Below are 24,879 nucleotides of genomic sequence, written 5' to 3'. Positions count from 1 at the left end.
CGGCCTGTAGCTGTTGAGGTCCTTGGGGCGTGAAGTCTTTGGCACTGGTACAACACAGGAGGTTTTCCAGAGCTGTGGGACTCTTCCCAGCCTCAGGCTCAGGTTGAAGAGGTGCTCCATCACACCACACAGTTGGTCCGCGCAGGACCTGACGACCCTCGAGCTGATGCCATCTGGACCCGCTGCCTTCTTGCCATTAATCCTCCTCAGTTCCCTCCTAACCTGGGTGGTTGAGAGAGACAGGCTGGAGCCTTGTGTTGAGTGTGTATTGGATGCTGTTGTTGGGGGTGGGGAGGAGTGAGCAGGGTGAATAGAAGAGGTGTGAAGTGTCTGAGGTGTCAGAGGTGGAACAGCAGCAGTGGGGGTGGTTGAGTCTGCAGCCGATGTTGGAGACTGCCTCATGGCTGAATCAAATCTGTTGAAGAAATGATTCAGTTCATTTGCCCACCTCACATCCCTCCCAGGCAGAGAGTTCTGATGTTTGTGGCCCGAGATGGTTCTGAGGCCTCTCCAGACTTCACCAACGTTATTTTGCTGAAGCTGGTTCTCCATCTTCTGCCTGTAGCTGTCCTTCCCATTCCTTATCAGTCCCCTCAACTCTCTCTGCACCCTTTTCAACTCCTCTTTGTCTTTGGATTTGAAGGCCCTCCTCTTCTGCTTAAGGACAGCTTTAATTTCCGGGGTAATCCAAGGTTTGTTGTTGGAGAAACACCGTACAGTCCTGGTAGGTACGGTGTTATCCACACAGAAATTAATATAGTCCGTAATGCATGTAGTAAGGCTGTCGATGTCCTCTCCATGGTCGTCACAGATCACAGATGGCACTGTGGCAACCTTTCTTCAGATCACCTACATCCCAGCTTTTTTTGGTAAGGCGCCAACTGTAATCTTTACTTTCTTCAACCAGAAATGAGCTGAAGTGCTTAAACTTACTCGGCACATGCCTGGTAAGATTGTCCCCGTCTGGGGAGCTGGATCACTTCACTGTGTTAGAAGTTTTGAACAAAAGTTAAACAAAACAACTGATGGTTTCTAAAAAATCCGATGCCAACCTGAAGGACTGTTCTGGTAGATGTTTAGGTCTCTGAATAGAAACATCAGTGACTTCATCAAAAAATGCAAAAACGATGTCCGTCCATCTTAAAAAAATAAAAACCAAAAGCCATGGATGTGTCAGGATCCGAATGAGTGGATCTGGTATTTTCACATTGCCGTCCTGTTTGTCTGGGCGCAGCCCTGGTTCCTCACCTGCCCTACTCACCAGCGAGGCTATATTTAAGACCAGCGCAGCCATCTATTCTCCGGCCAGTTCGTCAGCTACCTCATGGTGGTAACCAGGCCTCATTGTTTCTTGTTTTTGTGTTCATGCTCTGTAATTTCCTTGTGTCTCCAATTTCCTTGTCAAGTCCCCGCTTCACTCTCCTGCAGCTCAATTACCTGGACGCTGGTCTCCTTGAAGAGTCTCCACACCTCGCCTTGGTTCCTTGGTATTCCCAATTTCTACCAACATTTCATTCTGAATTACAGCCAGGTAGCCGCACCGCTAACTCACCTCACCTCCACCTTTTGTTAAGCTAAAACAGTTGTTCACCTTTGCGCCCATTTCAGTCTACCCTGACACCTCACAGCCATTCAGTAAAGCGGTAGATCAGATTCTAGAGTTGGGGGTCATACTGTCAACATTCGGGGCCCCAAGGTAAGCTCCAACCCTGTGCCTTCTTGCATTGCCTTACTCCTACGATGTGAAATTATAATGTGGGTGACCAGGAGCTGTTAGCAGTCAATTGGCCCTAGAAGAATGGCAGGACCTGCTTGAAGGAACTGAGCAACCTTTCACTGTTTGGACAGACCACAAAAATGTAACCTATCTAAGAACTGCTAAAAGACTCAACATCTGCCAAGCCCGTTAGTCTCTGCTCTTTGGTCACTTTAACTTCTCAGTCTCATATTGTCCAGGTTCCAGGAATATGAAGCCTGATGCCTTGTCCTGCCAGTTCCCCCTGTTGGAGAAACCTGCAGTCAGCTGAGACTGAAGAAGTCACTTGGTTGAGTGACGAAACGTTTCTCCCACTGAAAACGCTACGTCCAGATGAACAGAATCAACCTTTTGGGATTTCCTTACCTGGATGACTGAGCATGCATGAAGACAATGATTGTTATGCTTGCTCCAACCACTGATACCCCCTCACAGATCATGGTCATCCATTCTACTAGATTTTGTCACCAGTTTACCTGCATCCTCCTGGAAAACCGTTATTCGTTCCATAATAGACAGATTTTCCAAATCAGCTCATTACGATTGCTCTAGATAAACTGCCTTTTGCCTAAGAGACTGCCAAGCTTCCTGTTGATCATGTTTTTTAGACTACACAGCATTCCTATGAAGATTGTCTCTGATAGAGGGCCTCGCTTTACTTCACAGGTTTGGAAAGCCTTCTGCTCTGCACTGCCATGGTCAGCCTCCATTTTCCAAATATCATCCTCAGTCCAATGGCCAAACCGAGAGACTCTGGAATCAGCTCTCTGCTGCATCACCACACAAAACCCAGCAACCTGGTCTTCACATCTTCCTTGAGTAGAGTACGCACATAATTCACTTACCTCATCTGCAACTGGTCTCTTGCCCTTTGAATCCTCCCTAGGTTACTGACCTCTCCTGTTCCCAGAAGTCGAGACTGACCTCGCGGTTTACTCTGGTCCAAGTCCAACGCATCTGCACTTGAACCAGGGAGGATCGTCAGTGCCGCTACACAGAACGATTAAGATCTCATGCCTGCTCCCAGGTATGAGCCAAAACAAAAGGTATGGCTCACCGCTAAAGATATTCCTCTGAAATCACTTTCCCAAACTTGCTCCACGTTGCATCAGTAAATATAAGAGATTGAATGTGTCCTCATTCCTGAGGCAGCTAAACTAAAGTTCTCGGACACTCACTTGGTTGCCTTACCCAGAGCCTCACGACATCCACCTGTAAGTAAGCCTGCAGAATCAATATTCCTCTCTCCTCCTTGCATTAACTCCTCATTCTCAGAACTACAGACGCCCTCTTTTCCAGTGCCTCCATGTCAGAGACTCTGCAGTATGTACCCTCGTCGTGTCATTTCTAATCTCTGTGTTCGCAGTAAAGTTTACTAATATCTTATCGCTGTTCTGTTTGGTGTCTGCATTTGGGTCCACTCCCATGTACTGGCCTCAGACCCCCCTTGACAGGATGATCCATGACAAGGTCTCTGTGCACAGACCCCAGCCTTGACATCCGATCACCTAAAGACTTCAACATGCACGCTAGACAGTCAAACAGGTGAAGACAGAATATAGGCTTTTATTGGACCCCCTATCATGGCTCTCACATCCTGCCTCCATCATTCTGTCTCCCTTGACAGTTGGAGCTTCTACATCAGTAATGCACACCAGGACTGCCCTTACAATAATGGGCTAGGCCTTCTCCAGCTCATAAGAGTCGACTAACATTCAGATGGATGCACTACACGGCTGTGTTCTCAGCCCCTTCCTCTTCCTCCATTCACTCTACATCATGACTGCTAAGCGCAAAAAGCCACAAACATCATTGTAAAGTCAGACACAGCAAAAACTGTTACTGTTAACATCACAAACGACAAACACAGATATAAATGTCCCTGGATCCAGAGACTCAGTTCATCCTGTTGTGGAGAAAGTTGGCTTTTTATCCTCAGTGGAGATATACAGTCTTGCTTTTATTTTTTATTTCATTTTTCTTTTTTGAAACACATTATTATTTTATAACCTAATGCATACCACAGTAAAATTTCAGTAAATCATGAAGGCATTAAAAAAAATAGATACCACCCAGCCCCACTACAGGACAGAGCATTTTCAGCACTTATATTGAGCTTCATTCAGCACCATCTGCAGTGTGCGTTGCTTTGCAAGTTGTTGCCACTTTTATCCCCAAGCTTTATCCTGAAATTAGATCATCATACAGAAGACGTGTGTCAGTGTGCTCTGGATCCAGAGAGAGACATTTATCAAAGCACACCTCTGTATATGCTTCAAACCTTGCACCATGGATGGGGGAGGGTAGTAAACAATAAAGAATTTATAGGAACACACGCACAAACAAACACACACACAAACACACACAAAGGGATGTAATACATTTAATCCTTTACTGGAGTGATTGCACTCTGTGTTCCTAGATAGCCTGAAGCATGTCGTAAGGGAAATTAGTGTGTCAGTGTGTATATTCTGGTGTGTCATTGCATAGATATATACATACACCCGATAATGAGTATGGGTGAGAGAGACACAGCATGATGTGAGACCCTCCAATCAGCTCTCTCCGTCCATACGCAGCCCACTCGGGTGTCACCACGGGTTCATGTCGCAGCTTGACTGGATGCCGCGGAGCGAGGACGTGTCTGTGCAGATGTGCATTACAGGACTTGTATGTAGGACGCTTCTCAAACCTTCATGCCTGGAAGAGTGTGGCGTGGGCGACTGCCTGTAGGCGAGGTGTGTGTGTGCGTGTGTATGTGTTTGTGTGTGTGTGTGCGTGTGTAGGCAGTGTTGTTGTTTCTGTCGTGCAATAATGTCAACCTCCTTCTGCCTAAAAATGTGCTTCTCCATGGTAACCAAATCACACAGACAAGCCAGTGAGGGAAAGGGCTACAAAGCAGTGTGTGTGTGTGTGTGTGTGCGTGTGTGTGTGTGTGTGTGTGTGTGTGTGCGCGTGTGTACGGGTTCGTACTATCCTGGTGGGGACCAAAATCTGACTTTTACTATCCTGGTGGGGACTTTCTGCACCGTGGGGACCAAAATCCAGGTCCCCTCGGGGTTGAAAGCAATTTTCACACTCAAAATGCGGTTTTACTGTCAGGGTTACAATTAGGTTATGGTTAGGTTTAGGGTAAGGGTTAGGGTTAGGCATTCATTTTTAATGGTTAGGGTTAGGGTAAGGGGCTAGGGAAAGCATTATGTCAATGGGATGTCCCCACGAGGATAGCAAACCAGACATTTGTGTGTGTGTGTGTGTGTGTGTGTGCGTGTGTGTGTGTGTTTAGTGCTAAAAGGCAATAACAACAAAAATTAAAAAGATAAAATTGTCACCTGACAAATAACCTGACTGAAGCTTCGGCCGCATTCAAAAGAACGTGAACATGCACTCATCTCTCCTATTCATTTCTTCTGTTTCTTTCCTTTTTTAACCTTTAGTTCGGCTTTCCATCACATTTGTTTTATCCTTTCTTTCTTTTGCCTCCTTATTTACAACACTCATGTTTCTCTTTTTCGATTTCTTTCCTTGCTATTCATTGAATTTGATCTCTTTCCCATTCTAACCTTTCTTGGCTTCATTGGTTCTGCTCTTTTTATTTCCATTCTTATTCCCTTTTCCTGATTTCCTTGTTCCTGTTCTTTGTTTTCATCCTCCCCTTTCATATTTCCTTTTCTTGATGTGTATCCCAATTTTTTTCCTTATTTTCTTTCTACAAATGTCTTTTGTATTTTACCCTTCATACCTCCACCCAGCCCTCTGTTTCTTTTTCCTTCTCTCTCTTCTCAAAGCTTTGACTTCTGTTTCCTCTTTCCTATTATTCCTCAGCCCTTCTCTCCTCTCATTGGTTTCTCCCCTCATTCCTCTTTCTCCCCTCTTCTTTTGCATTTTTCTTTTCCTTTCCAATTTCCATTCCTTATTTCTTATCAATAAATCTTTCTTACTTCCTCCACCTTTCTCGTCTTTCCTTTCTGTTGGTTTAATTTCCCCTCTTTCCCTTTCTCTTGGCTTTTCTCTTTCCATTTTCTTTCTTTTTTTTTCTTTCTAATCTCTCCTCACTTTCTCGCCTAGCTGACACACCTGGCTGACTTGACAAATGAAGACACGGCACACCTGTCACTCTTATGTCTCTACTTCTCCACCCCCACCCTCTTCATTTCCCACCCCCGGCGTCTGGGACGTCCATCTGCTGACAAAACGGGAAAGGCGTGCATCGCTGCAGCAGCTTGGCCGGCGGCGGCGGCGGCAGCAGCATTTGACGAGAACAGCATTCATTTAGGCCTGAACTGCGCGAACATCAGCTTTCCTTAAATGGGCAGAATAGATGGGAGCCTTGGGGATGGCAGATCAGTGGGGAGACGCAGTGGGCTTTCAGTGTGCGCAGCGACCCTGCCTTCAACACAAACACATGCCTCGACAGGATGACATATGAGGCGGTGCTGAGTGTAAACTGCCATCATTCACAGGGAATGGTAAATCGTGAATGGTGAGAAGAAAGACGACCGGCGAAGACATAATGCTCCATTTCCACTAATAAGGCTGTAGATCAAGTTTGTAAGCAGGCCAGACCCACTCTGTGGTGAGGAAGACGAAGGAAAAAGCAAAGGTGGCGTGGCTGTAAATCCACACCAGTTTTCCACTTCCGATCTTGAAATGCCTTTCTCACCACGCTCTACATCACCACGCTAAAAAGAGCTTTTAAAACCACATAAGATTAAGCAAAATTACACAATGTGGTCACGTTTCCTCTCACGCACGTTTGGGAAAAAAATCCAACATACATTTCTCACCAGTTTGACAACATTTTAAATGAAAAAGATGAAAGTGTTTTGTGCACAAAACACTAGACGCAGCAGTGTCTGTGGACAAAGTGCATTTTATAATTGCATTAGAGAAGACAGTGATGCAAACCAGTAGTGTAACAATGGGAATATTTTCTATGGCTGACATTGTTATTGGAGTGACCAAAAAACCTTGCATGTGCTCACCAAGCATTCCTGTTGTCCTCATTTCCAGTGCATATGTTTATTCTTCTACCGCAGTAGCTTTGCTTGATTTACAGTTAAGAACAATCCTTGTTTGTCTCATACTTGGCCTGGGTGCAGCCCTTCAGTTCCAGTTTAAGCCAACTTTCTACTGATTGGTTGGATCTTGCAAACTAAAGATTTAACCAGCGGGTTCCTGTGCTCACAGCCGCAGCTGAACTAATGTTCTGCATTTGTAATCAGCTTATATACAACTTTGTTTAAGTAAAGGGAAAGATTATGGGTACGTAGCCAACACAGAAGTCCTTGTGTGCCTTCCTTGAAAAAACCCCCATCAACACAGAGCCTGACATTAACGGCGATGATGCTATACGTATGTAAGAGAGGGGAAAAAATCAACAAAACAAAATAAGAACCAAAAATCCTCTAAAAAGCCCACCGGAAGCACAGGTAATGGCTGCAGTTGGCAGTTGGTTTCACTTCACTAAAGAAGTTCTTTGTGTGCATTTATTTTGTCTTCTCCACAGCACAGGCTAAGTTAGGGGTCCAACAACAACACAAACAACACAACTACAACATGTAGACAATGGATCTACAAAGTTCTGCACAGCATTAATACACAACCCCACCGGTCCCTTCAGATGACCATATAAGGAGACCTGCTATCGCTGATGTCACACATCTGGAAGAGTAGAAAAAAACTGTTTCATGTTGGAGCCATTCTGAGATCTTAATTAAGCAAACATAGAGGAGAGAGAGATTTTGATTTCAGATTTTGGATATGAAATGTAGCAAAATGTTTACTTTTTTCTGGCTCCTGTCAGTCGTTTATCTGATTTTCACATCATTCTTCTGATTAAACTCTGTTTGATCTGCTATTTTTCTCACAGTAAAGTCCTGCAAAGTTAACTCGATTTCTCTGTTGGTTGAAGATCTTATATCTCTGTGCTTGATTTATGAGGAGCGACCTCATTACGTGAAACCCAACCATGTTTAATAGGAGCAGAAAATAGGAAAAGAACAAGAGGTCCTCTTTTAACCCTGAGGTTTGTTTAAAATCTGACTGCTTGCTGATTGCTCTTGTTTCTTGCCCAGTTGGACTCTTTGAACTCAGCAGTAGAAACAGCCACACAAAGTGTGTCCAAAAAACTCTTTGAATTGTTTACGTGGGCCTTCACTTTCCAGCGAGGATGATAATAATAGGAGCTGAAACAAATCACTTTAAGCATTAAAAGGCGCGTCTTCAGATTGTTGACACTGACGTATCCAGTCAAGGAAGTCCTGTCATTAGAGCTGCACAGTGTGCATGATGGACATAGCCATCAGCTTTCAAATCCAGGATGTGCTGTCAAACCTTCCCGCCTGATAAACTGTTTTATATCTAAAAAAGGGTGGACAGATTTGTGTCGGTGTATCAGCAGGAAAAGAGAAAAGGCATAAGCTGGGACAATTAAAGCAGGGAGAAAGCGTGCGTGTTATACAGGCTGCAGATTGAGTCGTGTATGAGAAGAGAGGAGTGAAGTGTGCAGAGAGAGCAGCAGGTTAGTCGCCTATACTGAGAAACATGATGGAGATTATGCAGTGCTTCCGCCCTTCTGGTAAAAAGCAGTGTGAGCACGACGCACTGAGAGACAAAGATTTAGCACTGGTAGTATCGGTGTGTAGGAGTTTGAATGTGTTAATAGTAGCTCGCAGGTCACAACCTCACTGAATGCTTACAAATATGTACGCACACAACAGCTGCAAACAGATAAGAGAAAAACGAACAATGAAGAGTGTATATAATAGTTTGGAAAAGCCTTAACGTGGCTCGAAATGCATTTTTCATTGGCACTGGAAGATGTCAGGTGTCTGTGTTAGGAGCCTGTCTGTTCTCCACTGGGAGGCAGTGCGCCTCTACAAAGCAGACAGATTGTCAGCAGTTAGTTCAGTTTCTGGAAGCCATCTGGAGCTGACATTAAACACACATAAACAAACACTCAGCCATTAACAAGCTATAGCACCAGCAAAAGCAGGGCAGCTTCACAGAGAGGGCCATGAAACACACACCAGCTTCTTATCACACTGCAGAGCTCGCTGTGGTTTCCGTATCAACCTGGGGACTGTTTAAAACTAAGTCATCCTGCCTTTTTATTTCAAGTTTCAGACTGTAATCACAAACATAATTGTCATAGGTATTGTGTATCATGTCCTGCAGACAGATGACTGTTTCTGCTGCACTTCTACAGCCCAGAGGTGCTCGAGAAGACTGGCCATTTTTAAGCGCCATAAGGTTTATGATTTATAGTCCTATTTCTGCAGCTGTTGGGGTCACCTCTCTTGATTTCTATTCAGGCTTTAAACTGTAAAACAATGAATCCTCTTCAATTCTATATGAGGAAGGTGCAACATCAAAAAACTGAAACTCACTGGCTTTGACTTTCTGAATTTCTCGGCAGTAACAACACTTTGGCAGCATTTTGCAGTGACAAAGCATTAACAGGAAGTGGTAAGAGGACAAACTGGAACATACACATATATATATATATATAAATATACCTGGGCCCTTCCCGTCTCCCCATGGCAAGGCTGGTCTGGTCTCAAACACACAGGCAGGGAAAGCATGCACAGGCATGAGTGTGCATTCATTATGCAGATAAAAGGTCTTTCTCGCATTCTTATATGCATGCCAGTTGAAATGCCAATCTCCCAGACCCCCTTTTTGTTTTATCTAAATATTTATTCCTCCCCTTCACAGCACAGCCATGCCTACAGCCATAGGAAGAGGGGTCAGGATGGCTCAGGATGGCTCAGACGCCCCTGCAGACAGCCTATGTCATGGCTCATGCTCGCTCTGCCTGCCAGTTACTTTTCAGGGTCTGCGTTCATTCTCAGAATTAGAGTGATAATACGGGGACACCAGCCAGCTCCTCTAGGATCTCTTAAAACCGATGGCGGGTCTGAAATCCTCTTCTGAAACTGCGAATGAGCACAGACCCGTGTGTGGAAGGAGGGGACAATAGTTGTGACCCATGCAGCAAAATCCATGGATTGTCCAGCAAGTCTTACCCTGTCCTTCACTATGAGACACTTTGCAGGGGGAGGAGACAGACAATGGAAACAGAGTTAGTCAGGATTTATACGGAGAGAGTAACCACTGAGGAGACAACAGTTCCAGGTGTCTCCACCCTGGATGGTACAGTAAAGGCTCAGAAAAATAACCAAACTATATGAACTATCAGAGACTCCCTTTGTTCAGTTAAGTCAGTAATCCACAAGTGGATTTGTGCAAATACTGGCTACGTTCCAACCCAATAGCTTGCTCTCTTGCATCTGATACTGCTGTTTTCTTGTTTTTTAAATGACAGATGACACCAATGTGTAAGAAACTGAACTTATTTGGTTTTGCATCATATTTCCAGGATAGAAATCAGCACACAGGATAGAAATCAGCTCCAGATCTAAACGCAGCCAGCATTTCCTTCCTTTACCTTCGAGTAGTACAGACGTCACATTCACAGCACATAGAGAAAACAGAAAAAAACAAAAGAAAAAAGGATGCTAACCACTTTGTCCTCCTTTGTGGCATGCAGTCCAGGTAGCAGGGAGAATCAAGAAAAGTGAGGGAGGGGTGGGTCGGAGTAGGAAAGGAGAGAAATAAATGATAAAATGAACGGAGAAGTAGAGGAGGTGAAGTTGTGACGTGGAAGAGCGGACAGATTGTGAGAAGAGAAGGTCAAATGAATGAGGAGAAAAAGGAGAAAGAGGATGTGGTGCAAACATCTGTTAGTTACATTCTGCAGAGTTATTTCACATACTTCATAATCAGAGTCTGAGGGCAGCGGAGACAACAGCACGCACATGTATGTGATTGCTGACACGTTAGGCTGCGGCGGCATGCAACATGCTTGCTCGTGGCCTGCGACAGGATCAGGATGTGCCATGCCTCCTACACTAAAAGCAACACAGAGAACTGTTTTGGTCTTTTGGACACATCTTCCCTTTTAACCCATTTTCTGGATTTATACACCGCAAACAATCTCAGGTCCTTTAAATCCAAAATATTTTGCGCATTAAACTAATAGAGTTAACGCCTAGGCGTTCCAGCGTCACGTAGAGGCTACGCTTTGTGGTTTGTGTGTCGCTGTGATGCCTTCTGCAGGGCACAGGGCAGCACTACACAGCTCTGTCAATCAGAATTAATTAATTATTACACTAAGCTGCTTATGAACAAGTAAATGTTTGTTTCCTGATAATTTCTCCCTAATTATTTTGTTTTATAGTTTTGCAGAGCCCCTGTATGGCAAGTCGTCTGAGAATGGATCTTTGTCCTTTTGTCAAAAGGGTCTCTGGCTTTGAGGTTGTGAAATTATGTCCAGGAAAGTGCAGCATACTGATGTCGTGTACAGCGTGATATTTTACCCAGATTGTTTAGACAGACAGTTTTTGTAGTACAGTTTTAAAATGATCCCCCAGAAAACAGGTTTTTGATATTTACTTCATGTTGACTTTAAAATGGTTTATGGTAAGAGTATTTTTATGGCAATGTTCTAAAATTACATTTAGTACTCGTCTTTGTACTGTGGTATTTTTTTAATGACAAAAAGCCTGTTTCTAGCCAGCTCACTTTTAAAGTGTATGTAGCGCATTCATTAAAATGCACGTGATGAAGCAAGCTGTGCATACAGTATATTTATAGAGCACTAAATGTAATTTTGAGGTACAAACTTCTGCCTGGAGGAAAATAAAGTGTTCTGCTCATGTGGAGTAAATGAGCAGTCTGTAGGCAGGAGAAAAATTTTATGTGATGCAACAAATCTCACACTTTCCTAATGCTGTTATTTTGCATGACTGGACAAACGGGCCGGGACAGAGGCAAGCACTGCCGAGACCATGAGAGCGTCACTTCTGACACATCACTCCCACATAATACACACACACACGCTCGCTAATGCACATACACAAATAGAGAGAAGAAGTGGAGCACGACTTGCATGTTGCGTATTCCTTGTAAGGACTTATTAATGAAATTGTCTTGTGAATGCAGAAAACAAATCTTAGAAAGAATTTTGAAAAATGACGTATCAGCTTTAGGAGAGACGGACCAGAAACATAAAGGGGAAAAATTATGTTCTAAAAATATCTATTAATGAACTGTAAATGAAGCATTTAATGAGCAGATTTTGTGTTTGATGTCTTCTAACCCCAGTTAATTAGACAGGTTTATAGATTAATTGATACATTATGTAAAAGTAGCACAAATCCAGAAGCAAACAAATGAACAAAAATCTCCAGAAAGAAGATCAAAGTAGTAAAGACATGAAGCTACACCTAAAATAATATTTAAAAGATTTTGCTCCTTGAAATTTCACTTGTAAAATTTCTATTAAATTCCATTTATAACCATGAAGTTCTTCGAGAAGACCACATTGTCTGGTTTTATTTGAAGTCCAAATAAGTTCGTATTTGTAGTATTTATAGATGATACTAGCCTCCTCTCTTTACTTCCGTGAAGCAGTGTGCCTGCTGTTAAAGTAATATTAATGGCTGTACCAGCAGGGATACTATCTTTAGCCCCTTTTTTGACTGGCCTTTTGAGTTCTGCATACGTGTGGTGCCAGTGGGAGTCCAGGCCCAGCTGGGATGGGCGGATACTGAACAGATTGGGAACCAGCAGGCCAAGGGTGGAGGGCTCATGGTCAGGTAAGATAACCAGAAGGTGGGCCTCTCTCTTGGGTTGGAGGAGAGCCCAGAGAAAGCTTGGATGGAAGAGGGGCCGGGTCTTAAAATAGCACAAGCATGCTTAGTTTATGGCTGGAAGGCACACTGATTCAACATGAATCCCATGAATGGAGATAACGTGGTGATACAGTCTGTGTCTTTAATTATAATAAGCTGCTTTTTAGCTTGTAGCCCAGGCTTGGTGCAGGTCAGTGAATTTAGTGCATTGCTGGCTTTAGTTTGGCATTTTATTTCTTTTTTAGACATACAATATTACCCAGACAAGCTGTTTATCAGCTGACTCTTCACGTGGCACCACCAGAACCAGGGCACAAAGATATATATATCTTTATATCTTTGGTACTGACATACACGACTACACAGACTAAATTTTATCTTAAAAATGTATACTTTAGCCTAGAATTTAACGTGATTGTGCCCAACATTTTGGTTTACTGTTGGTTTCACTCAATACTTGCAAACCTAATATTCCCATCGGCCCCTGTTTTGGAAGATTGGCTTGGCACCTATGTCTCGTGCCAAGCCATTCTTCCAATACACTTTGTTCTCACCAAAGTGTGACAAGGAAACAAAAAAAAAGCAGACGTAACAAACACACAGAAGCAGAAGGAGCGATCATGTATCGTCTACAGCAGGAATGAGGTGAGTACGTGAGGACGAAGGAAAACATTCAGAGGGTTCTCACATTGTTGGAGCGCAGAGAGACCCGCCCTCCACAGCGAGCGCAGAATTTGATCTGGCAGTAGGAGCAGAGGTGGCCGCAGCCATCTGCAAACTTAGTCTTGCGGCAGATGCCGCAGGTGGGCGCGTCGTCCTTCTGCTGGGTCTGCTGGCGCCGTGTCTCGGCCCCGATGCGACGCACTTCCTGTTTGTAGCTCTCAAACTGCTTGTGCAGTGTTCTGAAAGGAGAGAAGACAGAAGTGGAAGATTGCCCATTAGTGGTACATCATGAACTTTAGTTTGTTAAACTTCTTAACTCACCAGCTCTCTTCACAGAGATCTTGATGTCTAATTATCCATACACCAAACCAGAAGAAGATGTTGAAGGATGTCTGAATAACTGAATAATTCTTAGAATAAATAAATCGTTCAGAAAAAGAAAGTGATGTTTCAGTTAAAGGAAAATAAGTGGCAATTAGAGCTCCACTTGAAAGGTCCCTTTAAGAAAAAGAAAAAAAAAATCATACACCCAATTAAGTGAAACTTCAGCTCAGTTTTGCGCTCTGTGGCTCACAGCCTTCCTCCCTCCCTGCTTCCCGGGATGCCAGTGATGGAAATAACCCGAGTGTGAATTGCAAATCAGGCCATGTGAAAACACCCACAATGTTGTCTCCACAGAAGTGTCAAAGGAATACTGAATTAGCATAGCATGGCTCGCATATACGGGACCCAGACAGGGACTTTAATTACCTCGCTTAGTAAGAGATTTAAGACAGGAAGGAGATGGCTTCATTCACACATTTGCAGCCAATTTGTCTATTTGTGTAACCAAACAAACTTTATTCAGGGCTCTCGCAACACACAGACGTTATAGCTGAGCTACTTGTCAAAAACTGTGAAATTCACACTTCTGCACACTTGATAAAGTTGAAAATGACAAATGAATGAAACCCACAAATAAAGTGGGATAAGTGGAAAACCTGCTGGTCATCAGGGCGCTGAACGCTCCACACTGATTTGTGTTTTCCACACAGGCTTTACTTGGACAGCCCACTCAGCCACAACTTTAAGAGAAAAACATCAATAATTTCAATAATCTGTCCATGCTAACCAGCTAGCCCCGCCCCTGCTCATCTTCTGTTTTCCCATTGGCTGGGTCACAGGGCAAACTGCTGTTGTGGTGGTTTCGATATCATTCAGCTGGGTCTCCAGACAGCTTCTTGTCCTGTGGTCCAAAACTTCAACTGTAACCAAAGTATGTGTGTGAAACACTGCTGAGGTAACAGAGCTGTGAGCTTAGAACCCATCACAAGCACCCAGATCTCGAGATAACTTAATAATAAATACATTTAAAAGACCTTCAAATACACTTAGTGTAGACTGGTTACCTGGGTCTATTGTAAGCAGACATCACTTTCTGTATGTCAGCTGCTGGGCAGGAAACGGGTTGAAAACATAACACCTGATCTGTTGTCAACAGCTTTTCATGGTACAAATAATCAAAGAGATAACTGTCCTCCACCATGACCCAATCAAAGTCCAAGAATGTTGCTTTGCCTCAACACGATTCTTCTTTCTCTAAAAAGGTCTGTGTCAGTCTTAAGTAAAAGGCATTATATCCGGATGAAATGGTAAACAATTTCAGAAAAATTTCTAGTCGTCCTCAAATAAAGAAAAAAAGAATGTCGAATAGAAACTGTCAAAGCCGCGGACATGATTGTCTTCACTGATGCCTTTCTGCTTGTCTGTGGCTCACAGTGCTGCTGCAGCAGACTGCCACCATGCACAGTTGGAGCGGGGAGGAGCCCGGCGGTCTGGGACACATCTCGGCCAATCAGCTCACGCGAGAAATGGCTGGAACAGGCACAGGAGGGCTGAATGAAATCTGCTTTTTTACATTAATGTTGAGGTTAGATGACAAATTAATTGGTTAAATTATTCGTTAGATAATCATTTAGGTATGTTATGTTTAATCTGAAATTATAAATCCTATAAAAGACTATAAAATTAGCCTCTAAGTTAAGGCCTCCGTGCCATGTTTAACACAGAGACAAGTTCACAATCAGGTAACAAAAAAATGATCACCACTCCACACTTCTCTCAGAGTGTTTCTTCTGGATTTTAAGATGTAGTATCAAGAAATGTAAAACATTCGGTTTGTGCACAGATTTTATGGTTTCCATGTTTATTCAAGTTTATTTATGTGTTTTACTTTGGTGACTCGGTGATGCACATGGTTAACTCACAGCAAGAAGGTTCCAGGTTCCAACCTTTCTGGGACCTTTGTTTTCCAGTGGCTGTTTGGTTAGTGTGACTAAAATATTGCTTCATTTCCAAGTGTATTAAAGAATGCTGATGGGTACATCTCAGAGTGCATGATGACAATGATCCTGAGCTCTTAATCCATCACCATTATTGGCTGTGTGTGACTGAGGAAAACAGGATGAAGCCTTGAAGGTTCAAAAGATAATGAGAGGAGGACAGATACAAACATCACATGCTTCCAATAGAAAGTGTCTGCGCATGTCTGCAAAAATACTCATATGCACAGGTATTTTTTTTTACTTAAAAATGCTTCAATTTAAGCTTTAATTTATGGTTGAATGGACATTTTCCAAAATTAAATCCTAAGCTGTATTTCAGATGAAAAACCAACGTGACGCTTCCACGGCAGCAACGTCATAAACATGACCCCTGACCCCAAGAAGCTATCCATCCTGCCAACGTGAGTCCAGGGGCTGAGCAAAGCATGGGCGCAATGGGAACAGCTGTCAGAAACAGAGGGTACGCAGCAGGTTGTCATGGTAACGCAGCAGCATCAAGCGCTGGGTGTCAGCGGGTGTCAGTGCACCAGCTGTTCTGTTCTTAGAGATACAGTTTCATCAGCCTTTTTCTATCGCTTCCACACATTCAGCAGACGTGCACCGTTAAAGCTGCACGACGCGGCTCATGATATATAAATAAATCTGTGCTCTCAGCCTAAATCATGAGCTCAGCTGAGGAGGCTCTCGTCCCCCTTGTCTCCAAGTTTATCTGCATCAGTGACAGTTTTCTGATTGCACGTGCTACTATTAGCTAACAAACTACAACTATTGTGGATTTCAATCTGAATTAATAAATGGGGACCTATTCTGCTCATCGCCAGCTCCATATATTTACCTTTAGACTTTATTAAAGTAGCTTTGCATGATTTATATAGGAAATAATCTTTATGCATTTTATATTCGGGCTTGGTTTATCTGGTTGAACAAGCTGTTGAAGTGCCCCTTCATTTCAATCCAGATGTTTTCTGATTGGCTGCCTCTTACAAACAGAAGGTTTGAGCAGAAGGTGGGTGGGGCTTCTTTGTGCCTGAGATGACTATGTTAGGGACATCCCATCTCTGTGACCTTCGGCGTTCTTAAGGTACGTGCCGGGTTATGGGTGAAATACAGTAGAATTATGGTCCCGCGGTAAAACACATTCCAGCCATGTATTCCAGCCCTAACCATAACCTTATCCCTAACCTTAACCAGCACTTTAATAACATGAAATAGTGTTTTCCAAAGCAATTTGAGGAAAATGAACGAACATGTGTGGATTGATTCCAAACGGTTCTCATGTTCCCTCATTTTTCCGATCTGGTCATTTAGGAACGTGCTGGGTGCCCGGAAGCGTAACATGTTGACGATTTGTCACCTAGTAAAATATTACGCCTCGGGAGTGAGAACGTGTTGCCTGGGGTCAAGGTCAGATCCATCTCTTTTTGTCTCAATAAACAAAAACAGCACATTGGATGATGCTGAAAACTCTCAGCTTGGAACTACGCTAACCAATGGGTGACATCATAGTGACATCTTTTATATACAGTCTGTGTTTGTGAGTGTGTGTTGCCAGATCCATCTCCCCTGTGTCACACACTTTCCACCAATGCATAAGCTTAACCTTGACTTAGCTTCAGATACATGAGTCACCCTAACCACACGGATAAAAACATAATCACTACGGAAAGACACAGGAAGAGACGTCCTCTCAGGTGAGGACTTGCTCCTTGTGTTCACTCTGCTGTGTGTTCATTGATTACATGCCTGAGCCTGCTGCTTCCCCGGGGATCAGCCACCATGGCTGGGAACACAGGTGGTGAAGGAGAACTAAAGTATTTCAGAGGAGCCTTCAGAGTCACTTTTCCAAGTGACTTGTGTAAAAAACCCACTGGTAACAAAAATGATTTGTAATATTTGGATTCTTCCTAAATTTCTCTGCTGCACCAACTTTAATACCTGCTGAATGTAGGACATCATTGCACGCTTAACTTCAGTTACCCACACTCTCTTTCAATAACCGATATATTAATAAAGATCACACACTGTTGTTCTGGGATATCAGACTTTTTTTGTGAGAAAACGATGATAAATTTGAGCTTTGATTGTTGGTCTTGACTCAGGGTAAGTGTGGCTATCTTAACTTAGCTTACCTTTGGTCCACACAATACTTACCATTGCAGTAAGTGAGTCCAGGTTTGGCCCAAATGACCATCAACCAGAAGAGAACCAGTCTCAATACCACTCCTTTTTGGCTTCTTTTTAGTTTTGTTTTTGACTCCATGTTTTCTGCTGCTGTTTCAGAAAGGTTAGATATTAAATCATGTGGTTATCACTAGAACTACATGATTATAGGGTTAACTTTGATCTTAGCTGTTAAGAGAAAGTTTTCTCTTTGAGACTGTTGAGACCAAAGCAGAGGTAAAAGGGAGAGCGAATATTAAAATTACAAGACTGCTTGGACATAAGCACAGTGCAGCTCGATGCAGGACATACGTTTTCACCTAATAAGACAAATCATGGCTACTGAGAAAAAAGCTCCATGACTCAATAAGAACTGCATTTCCCTCCTCAACAGTACCAACGGCTGGTCACATTTCTTTGCATTTAACAAATAATGTAGCAACACCACCTCAGAAAAATTACAGGAGCTCTTGAAATCATCGCTCGAGAAAAATCAGTCAGAAGGAATAAAGAGAGCAATGGTCACCTTCTGCAAAACTATCCCCTTGTTTTGGGGGGTGTCTCATTGTTGGCTGTTTGGTGCACCTGTTGTCGCTTTCATTTGCAACAAAAGCAGGGTGCAATTGATTCACAGTAGTTGATACATCATAGCTTGACAGGCTGATATCCCTAAAGACCAACAGATACTGTGTATTGTATTCACTACATTTTTAAGCAGTGTATAAGTTATATTCATTTCAAACAGTCTACGACAACCCATTCATCTCCAAAAAGGGTGAAACACTCCATGAATGTCCCAGCTGTAACCGAAAAACCACAGTTGTAACAGGCCAGGTGTCAGTAGTACTAAGAACTGGAGCTATGCATCACCTCCAATGGGATGTGAAAGGGAAGTGACAAACAGGCAACTAAAAACAGTTAACAATGATAAAGGAAGTTAGTCTTCCCTCACAGGATACTTTTGTCTGAAAGCCATACAAGGCCAGGCAACATTCTTATCAGTGGTCACCGTAAAACATAACTAAAAGCATCTGCTAAAAACATTCGAAATAAGAGTTTACCTATACCTTTGCCTGCAAAATTGACAGGTTTACCACCTGAAGTAGCTCTAGGTCTCAACACATGTCAAAGACAAAGGACAAGCATCTCTAAATGATCACCTTCAGAAAAATCCTTCGCCATGGCTCAATCTCCTGAAGAGAACTGGTACAGCCCCACATGCCTCACTTCCCTTCAGAACTCCTCCACCAATCAGAACGCATAAAGAAACCTGCCATGTGAGACACTGTGGGTTAATCTGGAAGCGCCATTCAACATCTAGGATCCTCCATCAAAAGCTAAATGTGGAACTTCTCCTCTCAACAAACTTTATGGGATTTCTAGAAGCAGTAGCTAGCCAGACGGTTGCAGACTCTCTGTGAAAATAAGAGAACTTTTGAAGCCTAAGAGTCATCAAGGCCTTTTAGGCAACCTCTCACAATCTAATCATGCACACAGTCATTCTATTAGACTCACAGAAATCCTACTAGACACCGCCAAAAATCTGCAGCAATGAAATGGAAGCGAGGCCTCCCACTGAGAATTGGATTGATGCTCTCGGAAGTGAGAAGCTGTATACCTCTGGAACAGATCACTTAAAGAATAAGATCAATTTCTTATATAAAACATGGGAAATCTTTTTTAACTACATGGAGAATCTCCCATCTCACATGTCTCAGTGATTGCCAGCAGGGTCTCTCCACAACACTAAGACTATAAATAGGATCACTTTTATAGCTGCCCTATTTATAGCCACTCAGTGCAGAGAGATAATGCGTCTGATCAGGACCAAAATTTTATGAGATGACATTGCCTTCATACGGTGATGAAATTATTACATTATGGAAAAAAGTCACCTTTACATGCTGGTAGCATGTGGCCGTGGCAGACAGTGACCACAGGGGCCACAGTGGTGTGAACCAGCTGATCTGTGGCTGCCTCGTCTCCCTCGGTGATCACCGAGGGCCGGCAGGAACAGAGAGCCAGATGCGGGTTAGCCGTGGCCTTGTCAAAACACGTGTGTGCAAATGAGCACACATGCACAAATATAAACAATGACACAGACAGAAACCCCACGTATACACATGTACGGGTTAGCCTTCGCCTCAGGCCTCGCATAAACTATTCAGCTCAGCAAGTCCAAGAACTCCCTCCCTCCTCTTCCTCCTCCTCTTGTTCCCTCTGCATCTCTCCCTCCTCTGTCTCCGCTCTCCTCACCAGTCACTGGTGTTGAGTTGTTAATTAGCGCCGCTATGAATACATGGCCCAAGGATGGGGAGGGGAAAGCTCTGTGTGTGTGCGTGTGTGTGTGTTTTGTGCGTATGTGTCTGTTGGCGTGTGTCTGTGTGTAGGGCAGTTCTATTTCTGTCCCATCAGCTGATTCCCAGTGACGCCTTGCAGAAGACTCTCTGCAGGAGGAGGTTCAAGAAACTGGAAAGAAGGCCGCGTGTGCTTCAACTCTCAGTAAAGGTCAGCAGGAAGCGTTTGGTTTGATTTGCCCCGCCCCTTTCATGACCCATGGTGTAGTCCTCAACACCCTGGATTTTACCAGCCAACATAAATAATAATGGATTGCATTTATATAGCGCTTTTCGGGACACCTCAAAGCCCTTTACAATACCACTATTCATTCACTCTCAGATTCATACACTGGTGGAGGCAGCTACAGTTGCAGCCACAGCTGCCCTGGGGCAGACTGACAGAGGCGAGGCTGCCATACCGCGCCATCGGCCGCCATACCGCGCCATCGGCCCCTCTAGCCAACACCAGTAGGCGGTAGGTGAAGTGTCTTGCCCAAGGACACAACAACCGAGACTGTCCGAGTCGGGGCTCGAACCGGCAACCTTCTGATTACAAGACGAACACCTAGGGCTGGGCGATATGGCCTAAAATTCATATCGCGATATAATTTGAAGCATGTACGATAACGATATATATCACGATATATTCTTTTCTTCTGTATAACATATTTTCCAAACTATAAGGCACACTTAAAATCCTTTAATTTTCTCAAAAATCGAGAGTGTGCCTTATGTATGAATTCTGGTTGTGCTCACTGACCTTGAACCGATTTTGGCGTGTAGAAATCTGTTAAAAAATGTTTTAGTACAACTTTGGTAAGCCTGCTGATGGACTGCTTGATGGATTGTCAGAGCATTACGGCTGCCGTAGTGAGGAGTAATCTGGGTCCAAAACTCCGTCCCCTTCAGGTCCCAAAGTCAAACGAACACTGAGAGTTAAAAACAGTCTAAATTCTTTCATCTTTAATTAAATCATCAGTGTTGCTGCTTTATCGGGTGTAACAATTAAGTTTAACATCCATGCATCCATGAAAACAGAATTTATTAAATTTAACGGAGTTAGAAGTTAACAGGAAGTTAGCTCGCTAGTTTACACCTAAACATTTCATACCATGTTCTGACAGAGATTTTTGAAACTAATTAAAACGTACAGCTCTGCTACCACTTCCAACATAAGTGAAGACAGAAACACTAAACAGCAGTGGCGTTTGCAGGGTTACCGAAGTTGGACTACCTGGTATATAATGTTGTGCTACGTGATTGCTAGCGACACAGCTATGTTAGCATAACATTAGCACAGTGAAGCTGGAGGATGAACGGCAACTTTTTTTCCACTCGATAAAAGTTAACGTGAGGGATTCTGGTGGTCAGGGACAAATGCAATCGCATAGCAGGATGCTATACACGGGCCAAACTTCAGTCAGGAGAACATAATTTACTGATGATAATGCTTGTAGCCACTGTGATACTTTCTACCAAAACAGGCGCAGCTTGATGACATCATCAACATGCGATATCGCGATATAGTCAAAATCTCTATCGTTGGCCAAATCTATATCGTTTCTATCGTATATCGTTTATATCGCCCACCCCTACGAACACCCAACTCTTGAGCCACGATCGCCAACATAAAGACTGCTGCTAAGCTAAAGCTAAATCCTGTGTGTTGTTCTTTTCTAAGAATTCTGGTTTTCTAGTACACCTTTAGAAGTAACTTTTAAAGGTACCACGTACATACATGACAAAATACTACAAACCCTAACCTACTACATATGAAAGCTAGCAGTAAGCTGGCAGTGCTAGTTAGCTTCCAGATCATTGATAGCACCTTAAATAATTCACACATACAAAAGTTATTTGGATGCAAATAGAGTTCAAACTTGGAGAATATTACATTGCTTGCTGTATGCTGAATCTAATTCACGCAAAGATCAATTTTAAGTTCATATTCGTCTGAGATTATCAGACAAACCTGATACAGTGATGAAAAGCAAATGTGTCCATATTGATTAAACACTTAAACAGGTCATCAGCAGTCAGCTGATCCATTAATGATGCTGTGATGTTATGAAACTTCCTCCATCCTCTTTCTCTTATACAATTCAGGGCCGTGGTGGGGCTGGAGCCTATCCCCACTAACAGAGGATGAGAGGCAGGGTACACCCTGGACAGGTCCCCAGTCTGTCACAGGACTAAGACAGAGAGACAGACAACCATTCATATTTACAACTACGGGCAATTTAGAATCGCCAGTTACCCTAACCCCGTGTCCCTGGACTGTGGGTGAGAGAATCTACGCAGACACAAGGCAAGTGCCCAGAAGGTGGATTTGAACCCAGGACCTTCTTGCTGTGACAAAACAGCCTCTGTAAAACAACATGAGTATATGGACTCAATCACGTGTTTCAGTTCATATTAAATAAAACATTAAGTTTATTTTATACATTTTAGTCAATCTAAGTTGTAGAAAAGAGGATCATCCATGATGGGCCGGCTAAAGATTTGTGATTGTTAAGTCATTAGACAATGAGAGTCATCCACTGCTCAACTGTAATATATTGGTTCAAAACACCAACACAGTGATGGCAAAAACACTCGTCTCAAGGCTTCATAATGGGGAGCTACATCCATGCTTTTTACTATCTATGGTTCAACCGAAGTGCAAAGGTGCCCATCCTTGGAAGTGTTTCTGTTTATTTTTGTTTACTTATATTCTAAGCATGCAATAAATTAAAGTTATGATTGTCTTGCCATTGTTTTAGATAGATGCATAGATACAGGAAAGATGGCGCTTGCATTCTTGCATTTGGAAGGACTTTGAAAAAGACACCATTCCCCAATCGACTGTGATTCAAATATCAATAGCTATCAAAGGCTTCTTATTTTCTTATTCCTAAGGTGGACAACAGAAGAAGCAGACAGGATTGAACACTAACTGGGACTTTTCAGAGATATGGCAGTTTTTTTAGTTCACTGGATCAATAATCCAAGCACAACAGAGGGCGTTGAAGCGAAAAATGTTTCTTCTGCTGCTGGAGCTGGAGACCAGGGAAGACAACAGACATGTTGACACATGCTGTGAGGAAGCAAAGAGAGGAGGGAGCTCGGGGATGGCGACAGAGTAATCAGAGGAGGTAAATGAAAGCAAGCAGATCCAGAAAGGGAGAAGAGACTTTGAGATAAAAAGAAAAGAAACAGGATGGCAGGAAGAAGAGGTGAGGAGTGTGTAACACACAGAATCCCATCTCAGAAAGACATGGATCGACAAACTGTCTACAGGGAGGAGGAGGAGGAGGAGGAGGAGGAGGAGGAGGAGAGAGAACAAGTGAAAAAGCAAAGGATGAACAAAAACAGCCAAGACAGAAACAAGCGTGGGCCAGAGACCAGCGAAGGAGAGAAGCTGATGCATCCGGAGCCACTCTATAAATACCACTTGAGGAGTAGATGATGGAAAGAGGATGGAGACAGGATGATGGAAAGAGGAAGGGGAGGAAGAAGAGGGGGGGAGACAGAAAAAGAATAGACAGATCCTCTCAGGCAACTGCAATCTATAAAAGCAAGAAGACTCTGCTTACAAATACTACTACTACTGCTACTACTGACTTGAAATAACTGATAGAAAATGTGTTAGAAATAACCTAAAAAAAAGTACAGAACCAAAAGAGAAGAGCAAGAGATGGATGCTAACCCAATGCAAACATCTTCTTTGCTTTCTTGTTTGCCTGCCATGATGTTCTCTATGACGACTTTTACATACTTGCCTCCATCAACTCTCAAAAGGCTATAAAATAGTACAAACGTCATAGCAGAAAAAAAACACCCAGATGGCTGCTGTGTACCTCTATAGAGCAGACATTTCTCAAGCAGTCTGGTTGATCCTGCCTGGCTTGATGGAGTTTGATTTCCAGCTTTCATGCATACAGTCACATCCTCTCAGGCTGTTATATTTACACCAACCTGCTGGGTTAGTACACAATTTAAGAGCTGCAGTGTTCAAGAAACAAACAATCTTGCTTCTGTAAAGGGAATCTCAGTTTCAGGGTGGAGAGATCCTTTCATTTTTCCCCACACCAATCCTTTCAGTACCAAATATATATATATATATATATATATATATATATATATATATATGTATATGTATATGTTCCCTCAGAACAACTACAAGGTAAGATTCAGAAATGTTAAATATACAAGAATTTTTCCTTCAGTGTTAAATTTGACACCTAGTATTGAACTAGTTTTAGGATAAATTATGAAAAATGGACGCTCGGCAGTTAGTGAATCATCCTGTTGTGATGCTTTGAGCAGAACATTTTCTCATGAGCGTGAAATCAAAGGACACTGCACACTGATCAAGCCTTTAATCCAGCGGTCCCCAACCCCCGGGCCACGAACTGGTACCAAATGGCTCGCAGACCAGTACTGGGCGGCCTGAAAGTTGAACGATGCAAAGTTAATGCAGTCTTTTCCATTGATTGTGATTTAGTGGCTGGGAGGTCCTGAGCCGGGTGTAAAATTTATGGTTTTCAGGGTTTTTATCGTTAACTCGGTTTCCCTGGGTCTTTTCCCGTTTTGTAGTTGTGTGTCTTATTTTGAAAGAAATATTTACATGTTACCATAGCGACCAGAGAGCATTAAGGGGCAGAGAGGAGGATGTTACTCTCAATGTTGTTTGCACGTTTCAGGAGGACGCTGCTAATAAAGTTACACAATTACACAGTGAATTTGCGTTTATTATCTTCAAAATACCACAGTTTTTTGCCTTGGTTGTATCATTATTTGTTGTATGTTGTTGTATTTTTTTTGTTTTGTTAGTTTTATCCACGACCTTAATGGCCGGTCCGACAAAAATATCGTCGGACGTTAAACCGGTCCGTGGCGCAAGAAAGGTTGGGGAGCGCTGCTTTAACCAATAAGCACAACCGTGTTTATTCTCC

General features: G+C 43.0%; 1 protein-coding gene across 25 annotated transcripts in view; it reads right to left on the bottom strand.

Moving 5' to 3' along the window:
* Positions 1-24,879, bottom strand: part of rims1b (regulating synaptic membrane exocytosis 1b) — an 88,273-nt gene that overhangs the window by 51,457 nt on the left and 11,937 nt on the right. For 23 of the 25 annotated variants that reach the window (XM_063476981.1, XM_063476995.1, XM_063476992.1 and 20 more), the window contains exons 2-3: positions 13,145-13,358; positions 9,787-9,807 (exon numbers count right to left, since the gene is read on the bottom strand). In XM_063476981.1, coding sequence (XP_063333051.1) covers positions 9,787-9,807; positions 13,145-13,358 — 235 coding nt within the window. The remainder of the gene's footprint in view (positions 1-9,786; positions 9,808-13,144; positions 13,359-24,879) is intronic. The other 2 variants (XM_063476984.1, XM_063477005.1) reach the window with 1 other exon arrangement.

The sequence above is a fragment of the Pelmatolapia mariae genome, linkage group LG6, assembly GCF_036321145.2.
Source record: "Pelmatolapia mariae isolate MD_Pm_ZW linkage group LG6, Pm_UMD_F_2, whole genome shotgun sequence".
Lineage (NCBI taxonomy): Eukaryota > Metazoa > Chordata > Actinopteri > Cichliformes > Cichlidae > Pelmatolapia > Pelmatolapia mariae.
Note: the sequence above shows the minus strand (reverse complement) of the source record. Positions and strands in the feature narration are given on the sequence as shown.